This window comes from Epinephelus fuscoguttatus, linkage group LG10 (genome assembly GCF_011397635.1).
Source record: "Epinephelus fuscoguttatus linkage group LG10, E.fuscoguttatus.final_Chr_v1".
NCBI lineage: Eukaryota > Metazoa > Chordata > Actinopteri > Perciformes > Serranidae > Epinephelus > Epinephelus fuscoguttatus.
The window spans coordinates 33610986-33621974 of NC_064761.1; the positions used below are offsets into that span (position 1 = coordinate 33610986).

Genomic DNA, 10989 nt, shown 5'->3' on the forward strand with positions numbered 1-10989 from the left:
ATGGTGCTTCAACTCAAAGGCACAATACAAGCGTAGAGTATGATTACAAGTGCGTTTATAATCACAAGAAACCCGTTACATCTGCAATTAAACATCAATCTGACTCCATGCAAAGCCTTCTGTGTTGGAGTAATGACGAGTGAGATGGCTTGACAGATCCCTGAAAGCCTCCATACCAAAAAAGGCCACATACACATCAGTTCATGAGGTGGCAGAGCAGATGACATGTTTCCCAAGTGCCACCACACCATCCTGCGTCCTGTACTCAGGAGTCACTTCCTCTCTCACGAGAGCATTTTAAAAAATGGTCATGAGGCTTTCTCCCCGAGGACATCCAAGGAATAAACAATAATCCTCCCGAAAAAGTCGGCACTATTCTCAAACATTATTTTTACTTTGTCCACTGCAGGGGCCTCCTGTATGGGAAAGCTGTGGGTGTGGAGTTAAGGAAAAGATAAGCATGGCAGTAATGAAAACATGTGCAGCAAAATATTGTCTGATACTTATTATGAGCCAGATAGGACGCTAACAGGAAACACACTGTGTTCCCAGAGTGACAGGTAGAGCCTCAGTGTAGACTGACAGGCTGAATTTTATTGTATTACAGCAGATATCTCGTGAAAATATTTATCTAGTAAAGCAGTATTGTTCAGCTGAAAGATATTTATGGCTCACGTCACTGGTTTTAAATTAATATTAATGCAGCTGACTGCAGAGTTAAATGTAAAATGTATAGCTACCTTGAGCACAAGTAAATAATGATGTTGTATAACATATACAGTTCGCCGTTTTAAAATATTGCTCCCCAATTTGGCATTGAATTAAAAATCCTTATTATTATCAATTAAATCTCCACTGTCAGATGCCGAATAGTTGAAGGATATCTGAAGAGAGTTGTCGTCCTCTGGGTAAAACTGGCAGATCTCTGTAAAGGCTTCATCTTTTGGGCAACCTGCAGAAAGCACAAGTGGAAATTAATTCGCCTCATCTTGTCACACCTAACATCTCGTCTGCAATAGGAAACACCAAAATGAGTCAGCGATGGATAATCACATCAGGAAACAATTTGCGCTGAGGCTTACAGTTGGAAAATGTAATGGCTGAGTTTTACCGTGTAGTCTGCATGTTTTTGCTGAGAAGCCTCCCTGGAACTGGACTTTCAACTCCAACACCTTGACAGATTGGGGGAACTCCAGAAACACCCACTGACATTCACCCTGTCAGAGACAAGCTGCTGATGACTCACTGTGAAGTGTAGAGTGTAACATTCAGGTTCATCTCTGTTCTATACCACAAAGGAACTGTAAGTAGGGTGTGAATATGTGGTGTGTTCTCTGGAAAATTAACTAAATGTTAGTCAGTATAAGGGTTTCAAAGTGTACCATGGTATGAAAGTCGACGGTTAAGATACCGCGTGCATTTGTTTATTTACAATATTGAAAAAAAAAAAAAAAAAAAATGCAACCAGACAGAGAACCTTACCTTTTTCTTTAGTAATTTCTAAATTGAGACTTTTGACACATTGATTAAAAGATATTTTTAAGTTTCAATTATAGCAATTAAGTGTCTGTTCAACAAAAAACCTGAGTATATATCTGATGTTTATATATTTGATAATAATAATGCTTAGAATAATTATGTAATACCGTACCATGAAAATGTCATACCATTACAACCCCTTGGTATGCATAATAGAGAGCACTTAATTTTTGTTTGTGCTGTACATTGATTGATTGATTATTTTTATTTACGTGTCATGCACAAAGTGCCCAACCCTCATGGGTTTATAAGACACCAAAAAAAAGTACAGTTGCAGTGTATATTATTATTATTATTATTATTTTTCATTTCATACATAATTACAGCCCCTTTTACAGCTCAGACTTTAAACAGAATATTCTGCCTTTTCTCCCACGCTTTACAAATAAAATCTGCAACAAAAAAGATTCCCTTTCTAAAACACAACTCAAGTTTCTCATACTCATCCAGCCAAAAGAAATCAGCATGAATAGAGGACATTTTAATAAAAAGTACATCCCTCAAGTCCTCATAAACAAGACAGCAAAGCAGAAAATGGACCTCACTCTCAATTTCACCGAGCTCACACACCTGACAAAGTCTGTCCTCCTCTGGAATGGCATTAAACCTGCCGGTCTCTAAAGCCAAGGGTAATGTTCCTGAACGTAACTGCACATAATGATCTTTGTCTTTTGTTTAAGTTATACTTCACATACATTTCAACATCATAACAGTTTTTTATGAGACAGTAAGTTCGTAATTTTGGTTTATACCATATATCAACAGACCACTTTTCCTTATACTTGGGAAACATATTATTCTTTAACTCTCGAATATTACAAAGTAACCTGTTATGAAAGATAAATGAAAAATAATTCAAATTAAATAAGGATTTCATCTCGTTAGCCCAGGGATGACCATGCAAAATGTCCCAGATAAAAATCTTTTTAGTGAGTCTCTGATCTGACATCCTTACAAGTCTATTCCACAGTCGAAGCATTTCACATTTATGTCTGATGTTTGGAGGTTCCCATCCCATATCTCCACAAATAGCTAAAACTGAAGTTAATTTATGCACTCCTAAAAAAGATCGAATAGCTCTATAGTGCACAGCATTACAACTTGAGTATTTGACAAACACATGAACTGTAGAGCTGTGTATGAGTATGAAATCCCAGATTACCACAGTATTTGACTTTATTAAGCGCAGATCCCAAGGCTCTACCTGCTGACTGAGATAACACACTAACAGCCTCTCTAAATGTCATGTGCTCATCCAGTGTCATACCAAGATATTTATATTGATCAGTATATAACAGCACTATTGAACCAAGATTAAAAACAACTGGACTTCTAGACAGCGATTTTCACCTAAAGTGTACTATTTGTGTTTGTCTTCATTAACCACCAGTCTCCATTTCCAGCACCATTCCACCACAATGTTCAGCATAAACTGCAGATCTTTTTCATGTTCTGCCATTAAAACTACGTCATCCGCATATAATAATATTCCTACAGTTTGATCTTCAACTTTAACTCCCAAATTACATGCTTTAATTTGAAGAGCTAAATCATTTACATAAATGGAGAACAATGTTGGAGACAAACATCTCCCTGCTTCACACCATATTTTTGAGGAAACCATCCAGTTGTATATTCATTAACCTGAACACAGGCAACAGGTGCTTGATAAAGAGACTTGATGGCATAATAAAACTTTCCATTAACACCAGAATTTAACAACCTATACTGAAGAAGTTGCCTATTAATCCAGTCGAAAGCCTTTTTAAAATCAATAAAGCAAACAAAAGTGGACTTATTCAACTTAATTCGTTCAAATATAATGGAAGTTACTGCATATATATGATCAATACATGCTCTGGATTGTCTAAATCCGTTTTGTTCATCTACAAGCAAATCTGTCCTCTCAAGATGGTCTACAAGTCTGTTATTTAAAAGTGAAGAGTACAATTTATAGACACAGCTAATTAGGCTTATTCCCCTGTAGCTGAGTGGCAGTCTGGGATCATTCTTTGAAGATTTTGGAATAGATTTAATAACAGTCTTGTGCCACTGTGTCGGAATAATGCCACTGTCAAAACAGGACTGAAATAATTCATATAACACATCAAACAATCTTGGCGACTTCAACATTTCATTCGAAATTTCATCAATTCCAGAGGCTTTTTTCCGTTTGCATTTATCCACAACATTTTTTCCCTCTTCAACAGAGAAATTTGCATTCAAAAATGAGTTACAATTATTTACATCAACTCTCATTTCAGTTTCCATAACCTCATTTATACTCGTTACTTCACTCAAAAAAGTATCATCAAAAGAACTTTTGCAACCACAAAATAAATCTGTGGAGTCTTTTTCCCACTTTTGTAATACTACTCCTAAAACAGAACTATATTCACCATTCTCGAGTGTACATTAGTCTCCCATTATGCAATGCATGAAAAAAACAGCTAAAAAAACACCTCAAAGCTGCAAAATATTAAAACAAAATGTAGTGAAAGATTCAGGACCATCTCAGATAACTAAATCAGAACAGCTTTATTGGCGAAGTAAGTGTGTGCTTTCAATGTACTTGCACAGAAATAGATATAACAGCCAAAAAAATCAAAAACAAGGACAACAAAGTTAAACAAGACAAACCAATATTTGACTACCATGTACAGGTTTATATAGTGTTGAAGAGTAGTGAACTACATGTGATTAAACTAGCAGACCTTTTTTGGGCCATAAAATGAGAGGATTGTTTTTCATTGCTTAATTTAACCCCCCTTGACAACAGTTAGTCATAAGTATTTATTGCCATTTATAACCAAATGTTCAGAGAAGTTGTTGCCTGCTATTTTAGAAGTTACCTGGCTAACTCAGTAATCCTGCTTTGTGCATTAACCCCACATCCAGCCTTCAGAGACTCTAGTCTCTGAAGGCTGGTGTCTGACTGATTGACATGATATACAAAACCAAAGCTGACATTCCTACACTTTCCCATGAATATTGGGCTATTTTATTTTATTTGTTTGGATTATGTATGACCTGTAAACAAGTGGGCACTTTTTGTAATAAACTAAACCGAGTGTCACATTTGCTGGCCTCCATCTTTTTCTGTATTATATTTTATTATCATTTAGTATCACATGCACTTTGTCAATTTGATATTTTTTACAAAGTAGTTTGAACTATAATTCATAAGTTTTAGATAACCAAGCTAAACTTCTCCCTCTGGTAGCTTTGTAGTAGTAGTAGAAGTGTGAAGCAAAGCTGTGCTTTCAAAGTAGCTCCCACAACACTCTGTAAAAACAAGACACTGAAATTTATCAACAGTATAGACAATAGTGCCGAGTGTAAAGGGTACTGGAATAAATATGGATTTTGATGTAACAGGTAGTTGGATTTGGCTTAAACATTGAGATAACTAATACATTTTTGTAGAACATTTTGCAATTTTGTGAGAAGTTTAAGTACAGACTGTAAACATTAAAGTAGCATTTTAAAGTTGCAGTTTAGGTATTATCACTTCCTGTTGTAATAAACTACGAAATATACTGGAAACTACAGTTTCCAGTATATGAGTACATACCATTGTGCACATATTGTCTCGTCACATAATCAGAGACTTTACATTGTATAAAATTAACATAGACATTAGCCACTGTACGTCTGTATATCATAAAAAATACCAAAGAAAATGAGAAATTATGAATGAAACTATTTTAACAGTTTATTATAGTTTATTTGGAATATGTATATAAATAAGTATGTCACCCAGAAAACTGCAGCACACTGGATATTTTCTCTTTTTGGGACCATCCTCTGTAAACCCTAGAGATGGTTGTGTGTGTGTGAAAATCCCAGTAGATCAGCAGTGTCTGAAATACTCAGACCAGTCTGGCACCAACAACCATGCCACATTCAAAGTCACTTAAATCACCTTTCTTCCTCATTCTGATGCTCGGCTTGAACTTCAGCAGGTCATCCTGACCACGTCTACATGCCTAAATACATTGAGTTGCTGCCACGTGATTGGCTGATTATCTATGTGCGTTAACGAGCAGTTTAACAGGTGTACCTAATGAAGTGGCCGGTGAATGTATACGCCCCTGCATACAGTATACATACAGTATGTATAATGGTGCTGTAGTTTTACCTGGTCTGAGTTCCAGCACGTCTCTTCGTTGCAGTCAAACATGTACTTCTTCCCGTACTGCTTCACATCTCTGTTTAGCACTGAACTCACCCTGGGAGAGACAAAAATCCCAGTTAACACAGCTACTAGCTAACAGGAGGATGACATGCAGAATAACGAGTCGTTTTGTGTTGGACTAATGAGAGACAGCTGTTTAAACGTGACAGATAAGTCCGTTGGTTACGTCTTCATGAGTAAACTTCATTCATTTTGAGTTGTTATTTACCTGCTTTGAGTTTCGCTGCAAATCAACGAGGCTGCCATGTCTAAATTTTTAAATCACAAACTACCGTAAAGCGTAGCGGCCGCTCTGTGCTTTTTTTGCGACAGTGACGTATACGCCTAGGTAGCGGTTCCTCTTCCCGCCACAAGATGGCGGCCGCGTTCCGTCCAACTATTAAATGGCGGTGTTGCTACCCAACTGAAGGTAAGGTCTTCTCATCTTCATCTGAGGTCCTCGGCGGTTCAAAATTAATAATTAAGAGCAGAAAACATTAACTTTAATTCGACTCTTTCTAATTTGTGTGCCCAGTAGTCTGGCCAGTAACACACTACGTGCTGTTTTCCTCCATGTTTGTCCCTGAATGTCTCAGTGTTGTCTACAGGAGACACAAAGGTCAGGGAGATAAGAATCGATTAGGAAGGGAGGACTACAGACACTGGGCCTCACAAGAGGTGAATTGATCTGCTATAACCGATTGCAACCTTCAAATGAAACATTATAGAGGAAGGACATCTTTAAATGCTACATGTGTGCTGAGATAAAGCTGCAAATGATTTTGTTGATTCACAGCAGATTGGATAATCCCATAAAAGAAGCAATGCCAGCATGAGATTTATTAGTAAGCATATTCCTGTCTTTCATAACCAGGGAAGCAATAACACAGTAGACCAAATGTGTGTGTGTGCGTGAGCCTGTGTTTGGCACGTGGCTTATTGCAGATGGAGAACTCCTGCTGAGGTTTTGTCACAGTGCCCCCCCTCACTGCAGATAATCAATAGGTCTGAAATACAAAACCTGATGAAACTCAGCCTCCGTGAAAATTGCACAGGGGGGCTGGGGATGACTGGATTGTAATGTTTGGACCCCCTCACCCCTTCCACAGTCAGCACCACACTCACAAACACTTTGACTTTGTGAGCCGTGCACTCCACATTATAATGTTGGTTCATACTGCAGGTTTGGTTTTACAGCCCCCCTTCAAGTCAGATTGAGTATAAATTGTGATTTAAAGCTGCTGTAATATTTGTCCCGTATCTGTGAATGACCGTGATGTATATCATTGAGAGCTTTGTGGAGCTGTTAATCAGAAACGCTGGCTCGACATTTAATTTGCCAGGTGCTTAGGTTCTGGACTGTAGCCATTTTGGAACCCAGTACCTGGCCAACATACCCATGTGGGCGGCACACGGGTGAATGATGAGCTGGCATGTGTGGAGGCCATGAAATGTTGTCTGCTGGTACCAAAATGGTCCCAAGTGTGTTTTACCCTTGTGGACTGCTAATGAGGCCAACAAGGGCTGCAAGTGGAGCCCACATGTGCGGTCATACTAAGAACCAACATGGGCTCTTTTTAGTGTGTGTCCAAAGACCACATAGCCATGACAGTGCTAACGACAACAATCACTTTTCACAATCAGTCAGACAACTAGCAATTGATTTTAATTGTGGAGATATGAGAAATGGGCAAACTTGTTAATTTGTGTTGCCATTTTCAGCTGTAACTGTAATTTTTAAAGATATAGTTAAACACAATGGTCTGACTGATCTACCAATATTTCTGCTGTGCATATTTTATGTAGGCCTATTGTGTTACTTTGCAATTATCTTTGACTGACCAAATCTACCAGCATGGAAACTGAGCAATGTGCCTTACTTCTGCGTACACTCCGATGACACACAGCTGGTTTAATATCACCAAAGTTTCCCTGCTTCCCTTCACTGGTCCCTGTAGAGCAGGATCGATCTTTATTAAGTGCTATGATCATTAAAAAGCAAAAGCAGCATATAGGCCTACATTCAGTAGGCTATATCTTCATTAGCTAGCTAGCTAACCCTACACTTCTCAGGGTCTGATTTTGGTTTTGGAACAGGGAAGAAACATATATCTTCTTCCAGCCTCTCCAGGTAACAAGTATCATTAATACAGGACGTGCCCCAGGCACAACATTTAGCTCCAAATCCACAAAACCAGCCTGAAAATGAAGGAAATCTGAAAGGATTATATTAGAGTCAATGGAGCACAGCTGTGTTGTTGTCCGACCCTGGTCTGAGCCGGCCCGATGCTACGTTATAATTGGCTAGTCTGCGTCGTGGGGGCAAGACTTAGCGAAGGGTCATTTGCATAGATATGAGAAATCAGCAAACATCTAAATTTGTGTTGTCATTTTCGGCTGTAATTGTAATGTTTAAGGTATAAATGTTAAACACAGTGGTCTGACCAATCTACGACATTTCTGCTGTGCATATATTATGTAGGCCTATTGTGTTACTTTGCTATCGTCTTTGGCAAACCAAATCTACCAGTATCGAAACCGAGCAGTGTACTGCTGTGGATGGGGGCCCCGTCAAAACGTATTTTAGCCACCTTAAAAGAAGCACCAAAAAAGAACAAAAAAGAAAAATTCAAATCATTTCAAGTGTATGCCATGTTTAGAATGTTTTCTCCACTTACCTTAAACACTTACAAATCTATGTAACAGTAGACCAGCAACTCCAGTGTTTTGCAAAGTAAAATGACTGGTGGCTTTGAGATAAGAGCTTCAGTCTTCTGTTGGAAAAGGTTGTCCAAGCAGTGAAAATATTGTAAATGTCATGTATACTCAAACTGATGTTGATGTTTCTAGGTGTTCCTTTTTTAGGTGGCAGAAAACTAACCAATGGAGGTAGCCTTTGCTCAGCGCCATTTTATTTTATGTAAGTGACATAGGGGTTTTATACCCGGAACTTATTGTGAACAATCATTATGAGTCTCTCTGTAGTTCGACATCGTCAGGTTGCCAGGTAACCAGTGGAGGCTCCAGGAAGTTAGTTCACTCACCCGAGAAATAGTCTGGCCCTGTAAAACCATGGTTTTTATACAGATTGAACAAATAAAATTTAATGTGTTTGTTGATGAAGCAGATTTTGTTGCCTTTGGACAGAGGCAGGGTAGCTGTTCCCCCCGTTGCCAGAATTTATGCTAAGCTAAGCTATCTGGCTCCAGACTGTAGCCTCATGTTAAACAGACAGGCATGAGAGTGACATGATGTCAGGGTCAGCTCACATCCCAGCTACATGAGCTGATCTCAAACAGCCCAATTATCAGCTGATTGATGGAGGGGAGTCAGCTGATAGAAAACGTGATTCCTTTCTATGCAACCAATTGGCGAATCTCATTCAGGGCGCCCTATTTAAACTGCTCTGGCCTGCCTACTGTTGCTGCGTACTCTGCAAGCTGCTTTGAAACCTGCCTCCACCCCAGCTCCTCCTTTTCATGTTGTGTCGGACTTATCAGTGTCATTTCTGTTTGTCATTGATGCTGCTCTGCTCTGTTCCAGGAGGGTCTTTGCTGCTGCTCTCTCTGCCTCAGGCTTTACATGTAGGTGCATGGAAGGGCAGGGAGGTTTGCTCTCTCTGCCTTAGGCTTTCTGCGTATGCCTAGGAAAGACAGAGGCCCCAGAACAGAGCCATACTGCCAAATATAAAACTGCAAATGGAAAGAAAGTTTTTCTGAGATGAGCATATTGTCAAACATTTTTTTTAAACTTGGGCCATAGTGGGCTCAAAGGAGGATCTTTATGCTGTCACTACTGTTTTGATGATTGCCTCCATCGATTAGCCTAGTCTTGTTGTTTTGCAGAAAAGCAGCTGTTGTTTACATCTCCGTTTTAGCATCTCATGGTCAACTGCTGTCCTTTCTCGCTCGCTGTGCTTGTTGGAGGATTATTTTCACCTCTGTCACTGATACGCTTTAAATCCTCATGTTCCCTCAGCTGTCTTTGTCACTTTTTCACCACAGCCGTGGCTGTTGCTCTCTGAGTTTTTGTCACCTCTGTTTCTGGGTTATGCCCCATGAGGCAGGATTAGCGGCTAGAAAACTAACTTTGGGCTGGCTTTTTGGTCTCACTGCAGGGACTCACTTTTCACGCTGTACATATCACCATGGTAACGTAAGGTGCTCACATTAACCTGCAGGCTATCAGGTATGAAAAAGTCTGACTCCTCACATTTGAGAAGATGGCGTTCCTGTTTTTAGAGGTTTCCGTCACCTAGGACACAAAGGTCTTTTTACAAGAAACCTCTGTGCCTTTGCACAATTATACATGAAGTCTGTGAAGCATTTTCTCACTGAATTATTACAAAGAATTATTACCAAATGATAGAAGGTATGATATTATATTAAACTGTAGATATTCTGTTATTCACTTTCCCACGAGTGATCATGGCATCAGATTGCACCTGTAGTGTTCCCATTAACGGAGCCTTGGGAGAACACGAGGCTGTCCATGTGAGCAGGAAATCTTTTCATAGTCTCAGTGTGACCATTACATATTTTTTCATTGAAAAGTATGCACGTTGTACCTGGATGTTGCAGCAATGAGAAGCATCAGGAAATTGTCTATTCAAGTGGGGACCCTGGAACGTATTGTGTGGGCTGTTTTTGTGTGTGAGCTTTCTTGGCTCAGTCAGCACCAACAAAGCCTTGTACATGTTTCTCCTTTACATAAAGGAAATGATAAGCATTTAGGCCACGCTATCTGCAGTTTACCTTCAGTAATCCTCTCTCGTCTTGGCAACAGAATCAGTGTCACTCCTGACAGATACACGGTTCATTTTGTATTCATTATAATAGCGTGTTCTTACTGAGAAAAGTGCATTACTGCTGAGAATCGATTTCCTTCCCTGCCTTTTCAATGCAGTTCCTTGGTCACCAACGTTAGTGACAATCAAGATTTTCTTTTATTATACTTGAATAAAAACAATGTCTGAATAAAGATAATGGAGGTAAACAGCCACTCCCTGTGTCATCTGAGATGGGTGCATGGGTGGGTTGACTGTATTGAGAAGTAAATAAGCAGATGCTTCAGGAGGTAAAACAGTCACTATGGTCTATTCCAGAGTTTATGAGCTGTGGGCACTTGTGCAGATTGTCTTAATGAGTTGGGTGATTAATGCTTGTGCTGCTGTCAGTGGAGGGACACAGCTTTCGGGCTGGGGCAGCACTACAGCACATCGAGCTGTCCCCTTTTGATCCACATGACAAACTGGCTCATGTATTGAACTTTTT

At 39.4% G+C, this 10989-nt stretch overlaps 1 protein-coding gene across 2 annotated transcripts; it reads right to left on the reverse strand.

The window, feature by feature from the left end:
• Window positions 1-66: 66 nt before the first annotated feature.
• Window positions 67-6130, reverse strand: LOC125896355 (nuclear receptor 2C2-associated protein). 2 transcript variants are annotated; one of them, XM_049588846.1, is made up of 5 exons: window positions 5946-6128; window positions 5681-5771; window positions 1112-1217; window positions 885-952; window positions 67-431 (listed from the first exon to the last, which is right to left on the reverse strand). In XM_049588846.1, the coding sequence occupies exons 1-5, from the start codon at window positions 5981-5983 to the stop codon at window positions 309-311; spliced, it is 426 nt and encodes a 141-aa protein (XP_049444803.1). In that variant the 5' UTR covers window positions 5984-6128; the 3' UTR covers window positions 67-308. The 2 variants fall into 2 exon arrangements, 1 of the variants encoding a protein (XP_049444803.1); XR_007450249.1 differs by lacking the exon at window positions 67-431 and having other exon boundaries at window positions 879-952; window positions 1112-1245; window positions 5946-6130.
• Between the last annotated feature and the right edge of the window lie 4859 nt (window positions 6131-10989).